We start from the raw sequence: 23,795 nt of genomic DNA on the forward strand, positions 1-23,795 counted from the left end.
CATCCCCATTAATATCCCAGGATTTTCTTGGGATCTTTAAGAGGACCAGAACTTATTTGCTTCCTCAAAGGTTCTTCATGATCTCAGGACCAGTTTAATTCCAAACTCTCCTTAGTCTCTTCGCTGTTGCAGCATCCAATACCCAAACCAAACCTAAGGTATAAAAATGTTCCAAGAGGGATAAGGTGCAAGAGAAAGGCACTGTTGCTAACAAGGTAAAAAGGCAGAAAACATACGGTTAACCAAGGTTCATTGTCAGGTGCCTACAGAATGTCAAGACAGACTTCACTGAATAATGCCTCCCGTGAAGGATTTCAATGGCCATTCTTTGGAACCAACAAGTCTTTAGAAAGAAAGGAAGCCATAAATGACGAGGATTAAAAATCTTACCACAAAAGGAGGCAATGCTCAAGGTCAAGGTCACAAATGCTTCCTGTTAAAGACCAAGATGATGTGTGTGTTTAGGCTGAAAAGGGATGGGGGATAGAGGTCTTGTCTACTGACGCTAATCCCACTCAACCCTAGGACATGTAAAACACCTTGGGTCCAAATACTCACAGGAAGGGGTGGAGTCCTTGTCCAGTCCACTTTGAGATAGGTAAAGAATAAAGTAATATTAAAAATAATTTTATAATACCTAACACATGCTAGGTCTCTAAAGAGTTTATATATTATTAACTCATTCAATTATTAAAACAACTAGATGAGGTGGGTGCTAATAAAACCACCCATTTCATAGATGAGGAAATCAAGAGACAAAGTTTAAGTGAACTTGCTCACAATCACTAGGCTAATCAGAGAGAGGAGCTGGGACTGGAATCCAGTCGTACAGTTCCCAAGACCATAGTCATAATCCTCAAGCTTTCATGTCTCTCAGGAAGTTCAGCCTCCAACCCAGAGCTGGCCCACATTTCACATTCTCATCCTCTTCTATTTATGTCCTGAAGATTTTTATTAGGGTTTTAGGGATGTCCTATTAAATCTATCAGAACTTTTTCCACCTCATCCCCAATGATGCCTGAAGGCAAACCACATCCAAGCATTGGGATGGGGAGGCCCTGTGGAGCCATAAAACACGCCAGATGGTTTGGCATAGTTTGGTCTTGATTTGGTGAGGAAATAGTCAGGGGTGCTTATGAGAAAGAAAGAAAGAACATTAATGTCTATGGAGAGGAAACGGGGGGGGGGAGATGAAGTGGAATATTAACCTAAATAAAAATCAAAATAAGTCTCCTACTAAAACTGTACCTATTTTTCAAATGAAGACCCATCTCAAACATCACATCCTCCCAGCCAGTTTCAAGTTTAAAGAACCTAAATAATATTCTATCACTGGCTGTCTTTTGGTACCCAACTTTTTCCATTTTATGCCATAGATATCTATAACTTATGCTCTAAGCAACCTGTCGGGGGAGAACTCTTATTTGCACAAAGCACTCATATACTCATGTATCTGTTTTAGGTCATTTGAGTGAAAAGGGAAACAGCAGTGGAATTGTAAATTGTAAAAAGGGCTCAATATACCATTATCTATCCTTTTCATGTACCTTAAGGCAAATTTAAAGCAAAATATTAACTCAAGTCTCTGAATTTGAAGGCTTGAAACAAGTTCCTCATTGTGCATACCTTTAAGTACGTTAAGGTCTATTTTTCTGTAACCATTTCCATTGACAACAGCAGAATTCAGTTTATATTTTTATTTTAGTATGGAATAACTGTCCATGTTAAGGGAGAAAGGACCCTCCATCGTTTTCAGTAGTTTATGATCTCTGAGGACAGGGGCCCATTTGGTTCTGACACGTTCTCCAAGTCCACACCTGAACACACAGTGGACCTTCAATAAATATTCCTGACTACGCAACCACACTGAACAGATGTAAGTTGAAATGTTACTTCCGGTCCAAAGAAATCTGAACAACAGACATAAATCCAAATGCTACTTTTGATCCAAAGAAATCTAAAAGTAATAAGGTCAATATGTAGCAATAACCATTTATTGGTTTGATCCATGTAACTTTAAATACCTTACGTCATAAATTAAACTGCATGTAGGATATGCCTGTAATTTTTTAAGTTGGGGAGGGGGTGGCAGAAGACAGAAAGGGGTTAGTCAGAACCTGTAAGATGATACCAAACATGTTTGTGTTTATCTGTACGTATGTATCTGTCTGTGTGGCATGTGTATAATATTGTCCCACTAAATGCCAATTAATATTCCACCCAATAATTTATCTCAACAAGGAATGAAGAGTTAGCTATTGAAAGAGAGAGAGAGAGAGAGTTCTGGTGGGAGGGGAGGAGAGAAAGAAAGATATGGAAGAGAGAAAGAGAAAACAAAGGAGAAAGGAAAAGACAGAAGTAAAGAGAAACAGAGAGGAAGAAAGAGGGAGGCAGAAAGGGAGGGAAAGGGAGAAGGAGCAGGGAAGAGGGCTGGCCACACAGAAGAGTGAAATGAAACCAACGGTTTGAAGAAACTGCAATAAAATCCAGATTCCTACTGAAATGGAAAACTCTCCTCTTGGATGGGTGAGTGGCTGGGGTTTGTTATAAAAAGGAATCAATATTTTACTTGACAATTTCCATGCTAAATGCCACTGTCATTTTCAGTGTCACTTCACTGTCATCTTCCCACACAGTAAATAAAGAACAGTATAACACATATTTTTCCCTGAGATTTGTAAACGTGATCTCAAACTGTACAACTGTGACAAATCAGCCAGCAAATTCTTCGCTGACTAAATCAAAGAACATGTTTACCCCAAGGAGAATGGTAGCCACTGCACTGTACATTAACTACATTTGGTTCAGAAAGCTCCATCAAACATGCTCTAAATCTGCCCACTATGTACCCACAGTCACAAACGTTACCATAAGCCTACCACTAAAGTCTAAGAGCTTCATTGTAAAAATTATACCTGTCAATTTTCATTGCTGACATAACTTGATAAAAGCCTCACAAATCCTCTCCTAGAAAGACTGTTATTTTCCATGCTAGTACCACTAGACTGAAAAAAGACCTGTTAACATGTGTGTACTGTATAACTTCCATGGATGCACAGAACATATTTATTAAGTCTCAATCCAACACCTTTTACTTCCCGTTCCCATTTGGAATTGTAGCTTCAGAAACGGCAGCATTTATTCTATAAAGAAAAGGCTTAAAAAATACCTTCCTTATATAGTAAGCTGAAGATACATTTCTTCCTGCTTTTTTCATAATATAATTTTTTAATGAGCTGCAATTAAAGCCAGTAAGACTTGGAATCTCATAATGCCATTTTTACACCTTCTTTCATTTTTCAAAGTATATATGTCTTTCCAAATCTGGCAGAACTTGATTCTACATATTATGTAGTTTAAAAGTCACAAAAAAACATAATAAAGGACTTATCCTTCAGCTGGTACATTTCCATATTATACCATGATTCAAATGTGCTGCCCTTCTTAGCAAATTCAGTCAAAATAACTGAATCCAAAAGAAATATACATGTGTATAAAGTTTTTAAAAAGAAAGTTAGAATCAAACAGAAATCTGTAAAAATCACATTCTCAACATACACATCTTATCCTGAACTTCTAAAATATTCACATCCATTATCAATCACTTGATCAAATGCACATTTCATTTATACTGCTGCAGGATGCTATGAATTCCAAAGTTGATGTTTCTGTCTCCTAGAAAACAATCTGACTAGAGGGAAAAAGATGCTAATTGTTACCAATAATAAAGCTGAGTGCAAATAATTCAGGAAATCTACAATTACTCAGATTTAATTTAATCTCTTTCCAGAGATGACCTGAGTGGATTTCTGACTAGGAACTGAAGAGTCAGAACTCCTTCCTTTAGTGTCTGCAAATGCTTTTTGTTTCCATAAGGAATATACCTTTGTGATCTTTCTCAAGTTCTGACAGTCAAGTAAATCAAAAAATGCCCACTATTTGTATCAGCAATTATTCCAAATCTACTTATTATCTCAGTATTATCAATTACAATGTGGACTTTTAGGAATTATTAATCAAAGGGTACTTTGCAGTCTGACGCATCAAGGACAATGCCCAACAGAAACATCACCAATAAAACTAAAAGAAAAAAACAAAATACTTAAGTGATCTTAGTCTATTTTAGATTAAAAGGTAAGTAGAAAATATAAGCATATTTTAAAAACCAGTATTTAAGGGTAGGGGATTAAGAGGTACAAACTACTAAGCATAAAAAAAATGTTATAAGAATATATGGTACAGCAAAGGAAATATAGTCAATATTTTATAATAACTTTAAATGAAGTATAATCTATAAAAATATTGAATCATTATGTTGTATACCTGAAACTAATATAATATTGTAAATCACCTATACTTCAATATATGAATAAATAAATAAATAAATACCAGTATTTCAATGCTTACTTTCAGTAGATCCTTGGAGAAATCACCACCCTCATCTACCCCTTGGAGGTTTGCAATGAACTCTTGGCAGGTCATCTTCTTTCCAATATTCTGGAATAGAGGCAAATAATACATCATGATGGCATATGTGGAATTAAGATTATTTCTTGAAAATGTGATAAAGCAAAGCAAGACTGATTTGGTTTTTCAAAACCAAACACACACACCCCAATATATGCATATATATACATACAAGTTTATATGCATATGAAAAAACAGATGGCTTATTATGCTTTTAAAACTGTCATTAAATATGAATAGCAAAATTACATTAAAGCTTTATTTTAGCCTAAGATAAAATCTGAAAAATCTATGCTACTTTTATAAAAATAATATATAATGTAGTTTTTAAAGGAAAAACATGAATAAAATGACATTTCTGAACTGAACTCTGATAGCTATTTATTTGCTTCTTTATTTGTATTTCCTACCTATTGCCAAGAACAATGAAGGACCTGAGATTTTAGCCTACTACTTCAAGCTAACAAGTTAGTCTATCACAACCTGCTGAATGCAGTCAGAAGCAGGACCACAGGAATTTATCACAACAGAAGTGGACAGAATCCCAGTGTTTTCTTGCTCCAGTTCCCTGAGTCCCAATTTTCACAGAGCAACTTAAGTGGGGCCAGCTGACACCTGCACACACAGCAGAAACCCTGAGATTTGGGAACATGAATCCCTGCAGTGGGGCAGTAACCATACCTATCCCTTTGCTCTAAAGTGAGAAACCAGCTCTTATCTTCCAAGGTCATATGCAAATCTAACCATTGCTCTGGGAATCACTACGTCTTCCAATACTGCTCACTATAGGAATTACACTGAAAAAACAAACCAGATCAAAGGCAACCAAACTTCAGTTCACAAAATATAAGAAAAGCAAGAGACCCATGGAGGACTGTCTACAAACACATTTCCAATCTGACTTAAGGATAATAAGTTTAACCAAAGAAAACCTCATTAATAAACAAAAATTTAAAAATCTGAACTGTAAAAAGAGAAAAGATACAAGTGTGCTGACTGAGAAAACTAATAAAATTGCTAGGACAGAGAATTGCCTCCAATGCCAGCTCCAATCAACTAGTATAAGTTGCCAGTTGTAAAGTATTCTGAGGTTGAATATGGGCACCAACAGAAACCCATCATGCGTGCAGGAGAGGGATGTATTGATAGAACACAAGTGCACAGGCAGGGAGTTTCTGGTAAATGTGGTCAAGTGGGGTGGTCAAGTTCACTTGAACACAAAGTTCACCAACATAGTAACATCCCTGCACACAATACACGTATGAATAAAAGGCATGCTCTGCAAGCCTATTTTATGCATAAAAGAATAAGAATAGGGTAGAACAGTACTCTTCAAGTTGGTGGAGAATATTTCTGGAGACAAAGACTTTAAAAGGAATGCAAAACCATAGATAGTTTTAAGGGAGTATTTATACAGAACTTAAAAAATACACATCTGCCTGAGAACAGATTCACCTGTGTGTCTTAAAAGTAATCGCTTCCCAGAGAGTCCTTCAAGATGGTGGAGGAGTTAAGACATGGAGATCACCTTCCTCCCCACAAATACATCAGAAATACATCTACGTGTGGAACAACTCCTACAGAACGCCTACTGAATGCTGGAAGAAGACCTCAGACTTCCCAAAAGGCAAGAAAATTACCACGTACCTGGGAAGGGCAAAAGAAAAAAGAAAAAACAGAGACAAAAGAATAGGGATGGGACCCGCCCCTCTGGGAGGAAGCTGTGAAGGAGGAAATGTTTCCACACACTAGGAAGCCCCTTCGCAGGTGGAGACAGGGGTTGGGTGGGGAGGGGGAAGCTTCAGAGCCACGGAGGAGAGCGCAGCCACAGGGGTGCAGAGGGCAAAGCGGAGAGATTCCCGCACAGAGGATCGGTGCCGACCGGCACTCACCAGCGCTAGAGGCTTCTCTGCTCACCCACCAGCCAGGACAGATGGGAGCTGGGAGCTGAGGCTCAGGCTTCAGAGTCAGACCCCAGGGAGAGGACTGGGGCTGGCTGCGTGAACACAGCCTGAAGGGGGCTACTGCACCACAGCTAGTGGGGAGGGAGTCCAGGAAAAATTCTGGATCTGCCTAAGAGGCAAGAGATCATTGTTTTGGGGTGTGCGAGGAAAGGGGATTCAGAGCACCCCCTAAACGAACTCCAGAGACGGGCATGAGCCGCGGCTATCAGCGCAGACACTAGAGACAGGCAAGAAACGCTAAGGCTGCTGCTGCAGCCACCAAGAAGCCTGTATGCAAGCACAAGTCACTATCCACACCTCCCCTCCTGGGAGCCTGTACAGCCCGCCACTGCCATAATCCCGTGATGCAGGGACAACTTCCCCAGGAGAACACACAGCGTGCCTGAGGCTGGTGCAACGTCACGCTGGCCTCTGCCGCCACAGGCTCACCCCACATTCCATACCTCTCCCTCCCGCTGGCCTAAGTGAGTCAGAGCCCCCAAATCAGCTGCTCCTTTAACCCTGCCCTGTCTAAGCAAATAAGAGATGCCCTCAGGCAACCTACACAAAGAGGCAGGGCTAAATCCAAAGCTGAACCCCAGGAGCTGTGGGAACAAAGAAGAGGAAGGGAAATCTCTCCCAGCAGCCTCAGGAGCAGAGGATTCAATCTCCACAGTCAACTTGATATACCCTGCATCTGTGGAATACCTGAATAAACAACGAATCATCCCAAATTAAGGGGGGTGGACTTTGGGAGCAACTGTAGACTTGGGGTTTGCTTTCTACATCTAATTTGTTTCTGGTTTGTTTACCTTTGTTTAGTATTTAGACTTTATTATCATTGGTACATTTGTTTATTCATTTAGTTACTCTCTTGCTTTTTTATATATATAGATTTTTTTTTTTTCCTTTTTCTCTTTTTCTGAGTGTGTATGTGTATGCTTTTTTGTGTGATTTTTGTCTATATAACATTGCTTTTACCATTTGTCCTATGGATCTGTCGGTCAGTTTTTTTTATTATGCTTTTTTTTGTTTTTCTTAGTATAGCTTTTAGAGCTTGTTATCATTGGTGGATTTCTTTTTTGGTTTGGTTGCTCTTTCTTTTTTATTATTTTTAATTTTTTAATAATTTTTTAATTTTAATAACTATTTTTTTCCTTCCTTCCTTCCTTCTTTCCTTCTTTCCTTCTCTTTCTCTCTCTCTCTCTCTCTCTCTCTCTTTCTCTCTCTCTTCTTCTGAGCCGTGCAGCTGACAGGGTCTTGGTGCTCCAGGCACGTGTCAGGCCTGTGCCTCTGAAGTGGGAGAGCTGACTTCGCTAAGACCCAGCTGCACTCAACGACCAACAAGCTACAGTGTCGGACACCCTTTGCCAAAAAACTAACAAGATGGAACACAACCCCACCCATTAGCAGAGAGGCTGCCTAAAATCATAGTAAGGTCACAGACACCCCAAAACACACCGCTGGATGCAGTCCTGCCTACCAGAAGGACAAGATCCAACCTCATCCACCAGAAAACAGGCACCAGTGCCCTCCACCAGGAAGGCTACACAACCCACTGAACCAACCTTAGCCACTGGGAGCAGACACCAAAAACAACGGGAACTATGAACCTGTAGCCTGCGAAAAGGAGATGCCAAACGCAGTAAGGTAAGCAAAATAGGAAGAGAAACACACAGCAGATGATAGAGCAAGGTTAAAAACCCACTAGACCTAACAAATGAAGAGAAAACAGGCAGTCTACCTGAAAAAGAATTCAGAATGATAGTAAAGATGATCCAAAATCTTGGAAATACAATGGAGGAAATACAAGAAAAGTTTAACAAGGACCTAGAAGAACTAAACAGCAAACAAACAATGATGAACAACACAATAAATGAAATTAAAAATTCTCTAGAAGGAATCAATAGCAGAATAACTGAGGTAGGAAAATGGATAAGTGACCTGGAAGATAAAATAGTGGAAATAACTACCACAGAGCATAATAAAGAAAAAAGAATGAAAAGAATTGAGTACAGGCTCAGAGACCTCTGGGACAATATTAAATGCACCAACATTCGAATTATAGGGGTCCCAGAAAAGGAAGACAAAAAGAAAGGGACTGAGAAAATACTGGGAGAGATTATAGTTGAAAATTTCCCTAATATGGAAAAGGAAATAATCAAGTCCAGGAAGTACAGAGAGTCCCATACAGGATAAATCTAAGGAGAAACAACCCAAGACAGATATTAATCAAACTATCAAAAATTAAATACGAAGAAAAAATATTAAAAGTAGCAAGGGAAAAATAACAAATAACATACAAGGGAATCCCCATAAGGTTAACAGCTGATCTTTCAGCATAAACTCTGCAAGCCAGAAGGGAGTGGCAGGACATATTTAAAGCAATGAAAGGGGAAAATGTACAACCAAGATTACTCTACCCAGCAAGATTCAACAGAGAAATTAAAACATTTACAGACAAGCAAAAGCTAAGAGAATTCAGCACAACCAAACCAGCTTTACAACAAATGCTATAGGGACTTCTCTAGGCAGGAAACACAAGAGAATGAAAAAACCTACAATAACAACCCCTCTCAAATTAAGAAAATGGTAATAGGAACATACACACTGATAACTCCCTTAAATGTAAATGGATTAAATTCTCCAACCAAAAGACATAGACTGGCGGAATGGATATAAAAACAAGACCCATATATATGCTGTCTACAAGAGACCCACTTCAGACCTAAGGAAACATACAGACTGAAAGTGAGGGGATGGAAAAAGATATTCCATGCAAATGGAAATCAAAAGAAAGTTGGAGTACCAATTCCCATATCAGACAAAATAGACTTTAAAAAAAAGACTATTACAGGACACAAAAAAGGACACTACATAATGATCAAGGGATCAATCCAAGAAGATATAACAATTGTAAATATTTATGCACCCAACATAGGAGCACCTTAATACATAAGGGGAAATTGAAAGTAACACAACCATAGTAGGGGACTTTAACACTCCACTTTCACCAATGGACAGGTCATACAAAATGAAAATAAATAAGGAAACACAAGTTTTAAATGATAGATTAAACAAGATGGACTTAATTGATATTTATAGGACATTCCATCCAAAAACAACAGAATACACTTTCTTTTCAAGTGTTCATGGAACATTCTCCAGGATAGATCATAACTTGGGTCACAAATCAAGTCTTGGTAAATTTAAGAAAATTCAAATCTTATCAAGTATCTTTTCCAATTGAATGCTATGTGACTAGATATTAATTACAGGAAAAAATCTGTAAAAAATACAAACACATGGAGGCTAAACAATACACTACTAAATAACCAAGAGAGCACAGAAGAAATCAAAGAGGAAATCAAAAAATATCTAGAAACAAATGACAATGAAAACACGATGACCCAAAAACTATGGGATACAGCAAAAGCAGTTCTAAGAGGGAAGTTTATAGCAATACAATCCTACCTCAGGAAACAACAATCATCTCAAATGAACAACCTAACCTTAACATCTAAAGCAATTAGAGAAAAAAAAAACCCCAACGTTAGCAGAAGGAAAGAACTCATAAAGGTCAGATCAGAAACAAATGAAAAAGAAATGAAGGAAACAATAGCAAAGAACAATGAAACAAAAAGCTGGTTCTTTGAGAAGATAAACAAAATTGATAAACCATTAGCCAGACTCATCAAGAAAAGAAGGGAGAAGACTCAAATCAGTAGAATTAGAAATAAAAAGGAGAAGTAACAACTGACACTGTAGAAATACAAAGGATCATGAGAGATTACAAGCAACTATAAGCCAGTAAAATAGATAACCTGGAAGAAATGGACAAATTCTTAGAAGGGCACAACCTTCCGGAACTGAACCAGGAAGAAATAGAAAATGTGAACAGACCAATCACAAGCACTGAAATTGAGACTGTAATTAAAAATCTTCCAAAAAACAAAAGCCCAGGACCAGATGGCTTCACAGGCAAATTCTATCAAACATTTAGAGGAGAGCTAACACCTATCCTTCTCAAACTCTTCCAAAATATAGCAGAGGGAGGAACACTCCCAAACTTATCCTATGGGGCCACCATCACCCTGATACCAAAACTAGACAAAGATGTCACAAAGAAAGATAACTAAAGGTCAGTATCACTGATGAACATAGATGCAAAAATTCTCAACAAAATACTAGCAAACAGAATCCAACTGCACATTAAAAAGATCGTACACCATGATCAAGTGGAGTTTATCCCAGGAATGCAAGGATTCTTCAGTATACGCAAATCAATCAATGTGATAAACCATATTAACAAATTGAAGAATAAAAACCATATGATCATCTCAAAAGATGCAGAAAAAGCTTTCAACAAAATTCAACACCCATTTATGATAAAAACTCTCCAGAAAGTAGGCATAGAGGGAAGTTATCTCAACATAATAAAGGCCATATATGACAAGCCCACAGCCAACATCGTTCTCAATAGTGAAAAACTGAAATCATTTCCTCTAAGATCAGGAACAAGACAAGGCTGGCCACTCTCACCACTATTATTCAATATAGTTTTGGAAATTTTAGCCATAGCAATCAGAGAAGAAAAAGAATTAAAAGGAATCCAAATCTGAAAAGAGGAAACAAAGCTGTCATTGTTTGCAGATGACATAACACTATACATAGAGAATCCTAAAGATGCCACCAGAAAACTACTAGAGTTAATCAAAGAATTTGGTAAAGTAGCAGGATACAAAATTAATGCACAGAAATGCCTTGCATTCTAATACACTAACGATGAAAAATCTGAATGAGAAATTAAGGAAACACTCCCATTTACCACTGCAACAAAGAGTATAGAATACCTAGAAATAAACCTACATAAAAAGCCAAAAGACCTGTATGCACAAAACTATAAGATACTGATGAAAGAAATTAAAGATGATACAAACAGATGGAGAGATATACCATGTTCTTGGATTGGAAGAATCAACATTGTGAAAATGACTATATTACCCAAAGCAATCTACAGATTCAATGCAATCCCTATCAAACTACCAATGGCATTTTTTACAGAACAAGAACAAAAACTTTCACAGTTTATATGAAAACACAAAAGACCCTGAATAGCCAAAGCAATCTTGAGAAAGACAAACAGAGCTGGAGGAATCAGGCTCCCAGACTTCAGACCACACTACAAAGCTACAGTAATCAACACAGTATAGTACTGGCACAAAAACAGAGACATAGATCAATGGAACAGGATAGAAAGCCCAGAGATAATCCCACGCACATATGCTCATCTTATTTTTGATAAAGGAGGCAAGAATATACAATGGAGAAAAGACAGCCTCTTCAATAAGTGCTGCTGGGAAAATGGACAGTTACATGTAAAAGAATGAAATTAGAATACTCCCTAACACCATACACAGAAATAAACTCGAAGTGGATTAGGAGCTAAATGTAAGGCCAGAAGCTATAAAACTCTTAGAGGAAAACATAGGCAGAAGCCTCTATGACATAAATCACAGCAAGATCCTTTTTGACCCACCTCCTAGGGAAATGGAAATAAAAACAAAAATAAACAAATGGGACCTAATGAAAGTCAAAGCTTTTGTACAGCAAATGAAAACATAAACAAGACAAAAAGACAACCCTCAGAATGGGAGAAAATTTTTGCAAATGAAGCAACTGACAAAGGATTACTCTCCAAAATTTACAAGCAGCTCATGCAGCTCAATACCAGAAAAACAAACAACCCAATCCAAAAATGGGCAGAAGACCTAAATAGACATTTCTCCAAAGAAGACATACAGATTGCCAACAAACACATGAAAGGATGCTCAACATCACTAATCATTAGAAAAATGCAAATCAAAACTATGATGAGGTATCACGTTATACCAGTTAGAATGGCCATCATCAAAATATCTAGAAACAATAAATGCTGGAGATGGTGTGGAGAAAAGGTAATCCTCTTGCACTGTTGGTGGGAATGTAAACTGATACAACCACTGTGGAGAACATTATGGAGGTTCCTTTAAAAACTAAAAATAGAACTACCATATGACCCAGCAATCCCACTACTGGGCATATACCCTGAGAAAACCATAATTCAAAAAAGGCATGTACCATAATGTTCATTGAGCACTATTTACAATAGCCAGGATATGGAAGCAATGTAAGTGTCCATCGACAGACGAATGGATAAAGAAAATGTGGCACATATATACAATGGAATACTACTCAGCCATAAAAAGAAATGAAATTGAGTTATTTGTAGTGAGGTGGATGAACTTAGAGTCTGTCATACAGAGTGAAGTAAGTCAGAAAGAGAAAAACAAATGCCATATGCTAACAAATATATATGGAATCTAAAATACAAAAACAAAAAAAGGTTCTCTAGAACCTAGGGGCAGGACAGGAATAAAAATGCAGATGTAGAGAATGGACTTGAGGACATGGGGAGGGGGAAGGGTAAGCTGGGACGAAGCGAGAGAGTGGCATGGACATATATACACTACCAAATGTAAAATAGATAGCTAGTGGGAAGCAGCCGCATAGCACAGGGCGATCAGCTTGGTGCTTTGCGAGCACCTAGAGGGGTGGGATAGGGAAGGTGGGAGGGAGACGCAAAGGGGAGGAGATATGGGGTATCTTTGTTATAAAGCAGAAACTAATACACCATTGTAAAGCAATTAAACTCCAAAAAAGATGTTAAAAAAAAAAAAGTAATCACTTCCCACTTCTCCTTTCACAACTGCCCTTCTGCCTTACAACATGGAACAATCTGTCCAACATGTGCTAGCTAATTAATTATAGTGAACGTGCTAAATAACTTTTGTTAAAAACTTTGCCTCTTCCATCAGCAAAGAGGGCATATAGTCACACTTACATGAAAGACTGGATGAATGTTTTAACAATGATAACTAGCTTTGCCAATTAAATGTATTTGGTAGATAATTCCTATAATTTGAATAAATTGCATCTGCAGTCCTAAGTTTTGATGAAAATTTAAAGCACAGAAAGGAACTTTAATGGAAAATACACTATACTGAAATAGACAACACAATAGAAAATAACATTATATTGAAAAAGAAAATGTCTTGAAAAAGCAATGTCTCAATTTTCCCAATCCTTATCTAGTATATCAGATCAAACAACGTGCCCCAAGGTAAAATGTAACAAGTATAATCAATAGTCATTTTGATATGACTTGCAATGCTTTTTTGGGATATGTTTCAAGGATTTAAGAAAATGAATGAATAATGACCAGGTAAAAAATTATTTTCCACGTCAGGTGATTCCAGTTCTTTGCTTTTAAAAAAATTAAAAGAGGATGTAATTTAATCATCAGTTAAGAACAAAAGTGTTTTTAAATATATAATTTGGTGAATTCAAATACTTGTAACATTATCTGCTTTTAATCAATTTTGCATTGCTAATAATGATAAAAATTTCTTTTAGAATGATTTATATTTAAACACCTGAAGTCTTTTAGTCATAAGAAATTGAAACTTTCATTTCAACTTACATAATTTTTGTTAAAATAAGTATCAAATAAAACAATATCAATAAAAGACTGAAATATAAAAACATAAAAATAAAACTATGGAAAAGTGGGCAAGGAGCAAAAAAGAGGGTTTTTTTTAATATGATGGAGTGTCAACTTACTATAACTTTTAAAAAAATACCAGCTTTATTAAAATATAATTCATATAACATTCACCCTTTTGAGCTATATAATTTAATAATTCTTCGTATACTGATAAAGTTGTATGACCATCACCACTACCTAAATTCAGAACATGTTCTTCACCCCAAAAAGCTGCCTCATATCCATTAGTAGTCACTCCCCAAATCTCTCTTCCCATCACCACTACCCATCTCCTGGCAACCACTGACAAACTTTTTATTTACTAAACCCTATGGAGTTGCCTATGCAGAACATTTCACATAAATGGAATCATACAAAATGTGGTCTTTCATGACTGGCTTCTTTCATTTAGCATAACGTTTTCAAGGTTCACCCATACTGTAGCATTAATCAGTATTTAACTTTTTAAATTGCCAAATAATATTCCATTGTATAAATATACTAAATTTTGTTTATCCATTCAGAAGTTGGTAGATACTTGGACTGTTTCCAAATTTTGGTTATTATAATGTAGCTAAAAATATTTGTGCACAAGTTTTTGTGTGGACATGTTTTCATTCCTCTATGTGTATAACTCAGGAGTGGGATTGCTGGGTCATATGGTAACTCTATGTTTAATCATTTGAGAAACTGATGGCACCAGTTTACAGTCCCACTAGAAGTGTATGAGAGTTTCAATTTCTCTACATCCTTACTAACACTTACCTGCTCTTTTTATCTTAGGCAACCTAGTGGGTGTGAACTGGTATCTTCTGGTTCTGATTTGCATTTCCCTAATGACTAATGATGTTCAGCATCCATTCATGCACTTATTGGCCATTTGTATATATTCTTTGGAGAAATGCATATTTATATCCTTTGCCCTTTTCTTATTACTTGTGTTTTATTGTTGAGTTGTAAGTGTCCTTTGTATATTCTGGATACAAGCTCATTATCATATACACACTTCACAAATACTGTCTCTTATTATGAGAGTTGTCTTTTCACTTGATGGTGTTCTTTGAAGCAGAGAAAATTTTTAACTAGATGATATTCAATTTATCTATTTTTTCTTTTGTTGCTTGTGCTTTTGGTGTCAAATGTCAAATGCAACATGGAGCCCAGCTGCTCCATGGCATGTGGGATCTTCCCAGACTGGGGCACGAACCCGTGTCCCCTGCATTGGCAGGTGGACTCTCAACCACTGCGCCACCAGGGAAGCCCTTGCGTTAATTTTTGTACAAGGTAGGAAAGACAAATCCAACCTCATTCTTTTGCATGTGCTATACGGTTGTCCCAGCACCATATGTAGTCTTTCTCCACTGAATGGCCTTGGCATCCTTGTCAAAAATTAGAAGACTGTAAATATAAGGGTTTACTTCTGAACTCATAATTCTATTGCACTGATCTAGATGTTTGGTTTGATGCCAGTATAATACTCTCTTGATTCTTGTACATTTGTAGTAAGTTATTTACACCTCTGCATTCTTTTTGATATGGTTAAGAAAACCACATGAACAATTAAGCACCTTAATGATTTTTACATGCAGAGTTCAGTAGGGTTATGTATATTCACACTGCTGTGAAACAGATTTCCAGAACTCCTTCATCTGGCAAATCTTAAACTCTATACTCATTTAAAAAACAACTCACCAAGCTTCCCTGGTGGCGCAGTGATTGAGAGTCCGCCTGCCAATGCAGGGGACACGGGTTCATGCCCCGGTCCGGGAAGATCCCACATGCCGTGGAGCAGCTGGGCCCGTGAGCCATGGCCGCTGAGCCTGCGCGTCCGGAGCCTGTGCTCCGCAACGGGAGAGGCTACGACAGTGAGAGGCCCGCGTACCACAAAAAATTAAAAAATTTAAAAAATAACTCACCTTTTCTCTCTCCCCCAGGCTTCTGGTAACCATCATTCTACTTTCTGTTCTAATGAATCTGAATATTTAGGTAACTCATGAAAGTGAAATCATAGTGTTCTCAAAGTTTATCCATGTTGTAGCATACATCATAAGTTCTTCCTTTTTTAAGGCTGAATATTTCACTGTACGTATACATTTTTGTTCAACAATTCATCCACTGGTAGACATTTGGGGGTTCCACTTCTGCACTATTGTAAGTGCTGCTATGCACATGGGTGTGCAAACATCTCCTTGAGATCCTGTTTTCAGATCATTTGGATATATAACCAGAAATAGGATAGAGGCATCATGTGGTATTTCTAATTTTTTAAGGAACCGCCATATTATTTTCCATAGGGTTGCACCATGTTCCAATCCCACCAACAGTGTATAAGGGTTCCAATTTCTCCACATACTTGCCACTTTTTTTTTTTTTTTTATAGTAGCCATCCTAATGGGTGTGAGGTAGTTTTGACTGGCATTTCTCTGATGATTAGTGAAAGTTGAGCATCTTTTCGTATGCTTCTTGGTTATATGTATAGTATCTTCAGGTAAATGTCTAATTCAAAGCCTTTGCCCTCTTTTTAATTGGGTTATTTGATTTTTTGTTGTTGTTGTAGAGTTGCAGGAGTTCATTACATATTCTGGATATTAATTCCTCATCAGATATATGACTTGCAAATATTTTATCCCATTCTGTAGGTTGTCATTTCACTTTGTTGATTGTGTACTTTGGTGTACAAAAGCTTGTAAGTTTGATGTAACCCCATTTGTCTATTTTAAATTTTGCTACCTGTGCATTGACTGTCAGATCCAAGAAATCATTGCCAAGTCCAATGTCATGAAGCTTTTTCTCTATGTTTTCTTCTAGGAGTTTTGTAATTTTAGGTCTTGTATTTAGGTCTTTAATCTCTTTTGAGTTAATGTTTTATATGGTATAAGGGTGCAACTGCATTTTTTTGCTTGTGGATATCCTTTATTCCCAGCACCATTTGTTGAAGAGACTAACCTTTCCCCATTGAGTAGTCTTGGCACCCTTGCTGAAGACTGTTAAAGCATATATGCAAGAGTTTATTTGGGGGCTTTGTATTCTATTCCATTTGTCTATTTTCTGTCTTTATGCCAACATCACACTCTTTAGATTATTGTAGACTTGTAATATGTTTTGAAATCAGGAAGTGTGAGTCCTCCAATTTTGTTGTTTTTCAAATCTGTTTAGGCTATTCACAGTCCCTTGAGATTCCATATGAATTTTAGGATGAATTTTTCTATTTCTGCAAAAAATGTCATTGGGATTTTGATAGGAGTTGTAATTGAATTTCAGTATTAGCTTATCAAATTTCTGGGGGGGGAAGAAAAGCCAGCTGGGATTTTGACAATGGCTGTGTTCAACCTGAAGATCACTTTGGAGAGTATGGCACTTTAAAATTAAGCCTTCCAATCCATGACCATGAAATTACTTTCCACTTATTTGGCTTCTTTCAACAATGTTATATAGTTTTCAATGTCAATGTATTGATCTTATATTAAGTTTATTCTTAAGTATCTTAGTATTTCTGACTGATATTGTAAATGAAATGAATTTCATTTTCATATTGTTCATTGCTAGTATCAGCAATACAAATGATCTTTGTATATTCAACTTTTATTCTACAGCCTTGCTGAATGTGTTTTTTAGATTCTAATCATTTTTGGATTTTTTTTTTCTTTTTTTGTAGATTCCTTAGGATTTTCTATATAAAAGATCAGGTCTTCTGCAAACAGAGAAAATTTGACCTATTTCTTTCTTATGTTCTTATGTTTTATTTTTTTCCTTGACTAATTACCCTGGATAAAATCTTCAATACGTTACAAAGAAGTGGCAAATGCAGACATTCTTGTCTTGTTTCTGATCTGGAGACAGCTTTCCATCTTTCCCATAAAGTATGATGTTAGCTATGAGTTTTTCATAGAGCTCATTTTCAGGAATTAAAGAAATTCCTTTTTATTCCTGGCTTATTAGATGTTTTCTTTTTAGTTATGAAATGGTGTTGGATTTTGGCAATGCTTCTTATGTGTTTACTGAGATAATCATGTGGCTTTTCTCTTTTATTCCATTAATAAGGTGATTAGATTGATTTTCATATGTTGAACCAATCTTGTATGCCCGTAATAAATCTCAAATGGTTATAATGTATAGTCCTTTTTATATATTGCTAGATTAGGTTTCCTTTTTATTTCTTTAAGGATTTCGTGTCTATGTTCACAAGGGCTATTCATAAGGGATATTAGTTTTCTTGTGATAGTTTTGACTGGCTTTGGTATCAGGGTAATACAGTCCTCATAGAATACTTTGAAAAATACTTTGATTTTCTATTTCTTCTTGATTCAGTTCCAACAATATTTATCATTCTAGAAATCTGTCCATTTCACCTGGGTAATCTAATTTGTTAACATACAATTGCTGACACCCTCTTTCATTACTGACTTTAGTAATTTAAATCTTTTTTTTTCCCCATGGTCAGGCTAGCTAGACATTTGTCAATGTTGTTGACCTTTCAAAGAAAAAACTTCTAGTTTCATTAAAATGTTTATTGTTTTTCTATTCTCTATTTGCTTCTTCTCGAAATTATTTCCTTCCTTCTGATTTCTTTGGGTTTAGTTTGCTTTATTTTTGTTTCTTATACTGGAAGGCTACTTTATTGCTTTGAGATCATTCTTCTTTTTAAATATAAGCAATTACAGCAACAAATATGCCACTTAGCAATGCTTGAGCTGCATCTCATACGTTTTATGCTGCATTTAATTTTCATTTGTCTCAGAGTATTGTTTAATTTCCCTTGTGAATTTCATCTTTGGCCCATAGTTATTCAGTATTCAGTATTGTTATTCAGTATTGTTCATTTTCTACAAATTTCACTGTTAATGACATAATTCCGTTCCATTGTACTCAGTGAACATACTCTGTATATTTTCACTCCTTTTCAACTTACTGAGACTTAGTTTTTGTTCTATCTTGGAAAATATCCCATGTGTACTTGAAACGAATACATATTTTGCTGCTGCTGAGCGGAGTGTGTTACAGAGTGTGCTTTGTTGATTTCTGCCTAGTTATTCTAAAGATATTTGTAAGTGGGGTACTGAAGTCTCAAACTATTGTTGTTAAATTGTCTATTTCTCCCTTTAATTCTTCCCCCCCCCCACCACCAGATTTACTGAGATATAGCCGACATGTAACATTGTGTGAGTTTAAGGTGTTCAAAGTGATGTTTTTCTACACATGTATAGCAAATTGATCACAGTAAGGTTAGTTAACACATCTATCACCTCACATAGTTACCTTTGGTGTGTGTGTGTGATGAGAACTTTTAAAATCTACTCTCTTAGCAACTTACAAGTACACAATACAGTATCATTAACTGTAGTCACCATACTGCACCATCTCCAGAACACATTCATCTTATAACTGGAGGTTTGTAAGCTTTGACCACCTTTACCTATTTCCTCCACCCTGCAGCCCCTGGCAATCACCTATCTACTCTCTGTTTCTATGAGTGCATTTTCTTTCTTTTCTCCCAGCTTTATTGATATAATTGACATATAACATTCTATAAGTTTAAGGTGTCCAACATAATGATTTAACATATGTACATACAGCATATGTACATATAGCAAAATGACTGCCACAGTAAGATTAACACATACAGCTCTCCATATATTTACATGTTTGTGTGTGTGGTGACAACGTTGAAGATCTTGACAACTTCCAAATACAGTGCTGTTAACTGTAGTCATCATGCTGTGCATTATTAGATCCTGAGAACTAATCCATCTTATAAATGAAAGTTTGTACCCTTTGACAAGCTTCACCCATTTCCCCCACACATACCTGATCTTGGCAACCACCAATTTGCTCTGTTTCTATATGTGTGCATTTTCTTTTTAGATTCCACATATAAATGAGATCATACAATATTTGTCTTTCTCTTATTTCACTAGAATAATGCCCTCAAGGTTCATCCACGTTGTCACAAACAGTAGGATTTCCTTCTATTTTATGGCTGAATAATATTTCATTGTGTGCGTATCTATCTACTTACCTACCTGCCTATCTATCTCACATTTTCTTTACCCATTCATCCGTAGATGGACACTTAAGTTGTTTTCATGCCTTGGTATTGTAAATAACGCTGCAGTGAACAGAGGAGCATGGGTATCTTTTAGAGATGGTGATTTCATTTCCTTTGACTATATACTGAGAACTGGGACTGCTGGATTATATGGTAGTTCTATTTTAATTATGAGAAACCTCCATACTGTTTTCCATATATGGCTTGTATCAAGTTACATTCCCACCAGAAGTACACAAGGGCTCCCTTTTCTCCATATCCTTGTCAGCACTTGTTAACTGCTGTCTTTCTGAGAACAGCCATTCTAACAGGTGTGAAGAGAAAGCTCATTGTGAGGTAATAACTCACTGAGGTTTTGATTTGTGCTTCCCTGATGATTAATAATGATGAGCATCTTTTCATGTACCTGTTGGCCATGTGTATATCTTCCTTGGAAAAATTCAGTTTCTTTGCCCATTTAATCAGATTATTGTTAGTGAGTTGTATGAGCTCTTTATGTATTTTGATCATTAACCACTTAGCAGACAAACAATTTACAAATACTTTCTCGCATTCCGTAAGTTGCCTATTCTTTTTGTTGATGATTTCCTTTGCGGTGCAAAAGGTTTTAAGTTTGATGTTGTCCCATTTATTAATTTTTGTTTTTATTGCTTTTGCTTTTGGTGTCAGAGTCAAAAAACCACTGCCAAGACCAATGTCAAAGAGCTTACTGCCTATGTTTTCTTCTAAGAGTGTTATAGCTTCAGGTCTTACGTTCAAGTCTTTAAATCCATTTCAAGCTAATTTTGTGAGTGATATAAGGGTCCAGTTTCATTCTTTAGCATGTGGTTATCCAGTTTTCCCAACACCATTCAATGAAGAGACTATCTTTACACCACTGAGCATTCTTAGCTACCTTTTCAAATATTAATTGATTATATAGATGTGTGGATTCATTTCTGGGATGTTAATTCTGTACAATTGGTCTATGTGTCTGTTTTTATGCCAGTACCATACTGTTCTGAGTAGTACAGCTTTGCAGTATAATTTGAAATCTGGGAGGTGTGATGCATATGGCTTTGTTGTTCTTTCTCAAGACTGTGTTGGCCATTTGGGGTCTTTTGAGGTTCCATACAAATTTTAGGGTTGTTTGTTCTATTTCTGTAAAAAAAAAATAAATGCCATTAAAATTTTGATGGGGACTGCACTGAATCTATAGATGGCTGTGCATAGTATGGATATTTAAACAATATTAATTCTTCCAACCATGAACATGGGACATCTTTCCACTCATTTGTGTCTTCAATTTCTTTCTTCAATGTCTTTTAGTTTTAAGTATATAGATCTTTCATCTCTTTGGCTAAATTTATGCATAAGTATTTTATTGTTTTTGATGCCATTGTGACCGGGATTGTTTTATTTCTTTTTCAGAGAATTCATCCTTAGTGTATAGAAACACACACTGATTTTTGTATATTGTATTCTAACAGTTTTTTTTTCTGTGTGTGAAGTCTTTAGGGTTTTCTATCTTTAAGATTATATCATTTAAGAAAAGAAATAATTTTACTTCTTCCTTTCCAATTTGGATGCTTTTTATTTCTTTTCTTTGCTTGACTGCTCTGGCTAGGATTTCCATTACTGAGCTGAATAGGAGTGGGGAGTATGGAAACCCTTGTTTTGTTCCTGACCTTAGAGGAAAAGCTTTCAACATTTCACCACTGAGTATGATGTTAGCTGTGGGCTTGTCATGTATGGGCTTTATTATGTTGAGGTACTTTTCTATACCCAATTTATTGAGAATTTTTGTCATGAAAGGATAATGAATTTTGTCAAATGCTTTTTCTGTATCTATTGAGATGATCTGTATGATTTTTAACCTTTCAGTCTATTAATGATTATTGATTTGTGTATGCTGAAACACTTTTGCCTCATAGGGATGAGGCACTTGATCATGGTGTATGATCCTTATAATGTACTGCTGAATTCAGTCTGCTAGTATTTTGTTGAGAATTTTTGCATTTATATTCATCAGTGTCTTGTGATTTTCTTGTAGTGTCTTTATCTGGTTTGGGTACCAAGGTAATGCTGGCCTTGTAAAATGAGTTTGGAAGGAGTCCCTCCTCCTCTTGAATTTTTTGGAAGAGTTTGAGAAGGACTGGCATTAATTATTCTTTAAATATTTGAATTCACCAGTGAAACCATCTGGTACTAGGCCTCTCTGTGTTGAGAGGTTTTTGATGTTGATTCAATCTCCTTACACATTATTGGTCTGTTCAGGTTTTCTATTTATTTTTGATTCAGTCTTGATAGGTTATATGTTTCTAAGAATTTATTTCTCTTCTAGGTTGCCCAATTTATTGGCATATAATTGTTCACAGTAGTCTCTTATGATCCTTTGTATTTCTGTGTTATCTGTTGTAATGTCTCCTCTTTTGTTTATAATTTTATTTATTTGAGTCCTCTTTTTGTCTTGGTTAGTCTAGCTAAAGGTTTGTGAATTTTGTTTCAAAAAGCCAACTCATAGTATTATTAATCTTTTCTATTGTTTTCCTATTTTTCACTTCATTTATTTCTGCTCTTATCTTAGCTCTACTCTTTATTATTTCCTTCTGCTAACTTTGGCTTACTTTGTTCTTCTTCTAGTTCCTTGAGGTGTAATGTTAGATTGTTTGAGATATTCCTATTTTCTTATAGCTATAGTTTGTTCTTAGAACTGCTTTTGCTCTATCCCATACACTTTGGTATGTTGTGTTTCCATTTTTGTTTGTCTCAAGATACTTTTTCATTCCTTTTCAATTTCTTCTTTGATCCATTGGTTGCTCAGAAGTATGTTGTTTAATTTCCATGTGTTTGTGAATTTTCCAGCTTTCCTCCTATTAATGGATATCTAGTTTCATACTTTTGTGGTCTGAAAAGATACCTGATATAATTTTTATCATCTTCAATTTGTTGAGACTTGTTCTGTGCATAACATGATCCTAGAAAATGTTTCATGTGTGCTTAAAAATATATATGTATCATGCTACTGTTTAATGGAATATTCTATATATGTCTGTCAGATCAAATTGATCTATAGTGTTGTTCAAATCCACTATTTCCTTTTTGATTCTCTGTTGGATGATCTATCCATTGGTGAGAGTGGGGTCTCCAAGTAGTATTATACAGCTGACCCTTGAACAACATGAGTTTGAGCTCCATGGGTTCACTTACACATGGATTTTTTTCAATAAATACACTGGAAAATTTTTTGGAGATTTGCAGCAATTTGTAAAAAACTCACAGACAAACCACATAGCTCACAGCCTATCATCACAGAGAAGTGATTTTTTTTTTAATGTAGCAATGTTTCTAATACTATATTATAAATGACTATAATGCTGTATGCCATAAAAATTTTATAACAAGTTATTCATTAGTGTACAGGCTAGGCTACCATGAAGCAATCTTATTGCTGCTTCTTTGTTATCAATGCATGAATCATTACACCTGTAAGTAAATATGAATTTCTTTTCCACATTATCTTTTCATTTTGATGTCTGGCATTATTAATACATGTAACACCTATAGCATTTTGTACCACATAATATTGATGTAGGTACTGACAGAGGATTCATCTTATAAACAGGTGATAAGCTTAATGATAATTATAAGTTTAACATAAGGAGGAGAAAATACATTTGCTGTACTGCATTTACTGATACCACTAAGTTCATAAACTTACAGTACAGTAAATGTATTTTCTTCTCCTTATGATTTTCTTAATAACATGTTCTTT

The 23,795-nt window shown here is 36.1% G+C and overlaps 1 protein-coding gene across 10 annotated transcripts in view; it reads right to left on the reverse strand.

The window, feature by feature from the left end:
* The window catches only part of PSD3 (pleckstrin and Sec7 domain containing 3), a 570,605-nt gene that overhangs the window by 266,403 nt on the left and 280,407 nt on the right, over window positions 1-23,795 (reverse strand). For all 10 annotated transcript variants that reach the window (XR_009517869.1, XM_060001190.1, XM_060001192.1 and 7 more), the window contains one exon: window positions 4,408-4,497. Coding sequence is in view for 9 of the 10 variants with exons in the window: in XM_060001190.1 (XP_059857173.1) it covers window positions 4,408-4,497 (90 nt within the window). In the remaining variant the exon portion in view is untranslated. The remainder of the gene's footprint in view (window positions 1-4,407; window positions 4,498-23,795) is intronic.

Source organism: Delphinus delphis, chromosome 21, assembly GCF_949987515.2.
Source record: "Delphinus delphis chromosome 21, mDelDel1.2, whole genome shotgun sequence".
NCBI classification, from domain to species: domain Eukaryota; kingdom Metazoa; phylum Chordata; class Mammalia; order Artiodactyla; family Delphinidae; genus Delphinus; species Delphinus delphis.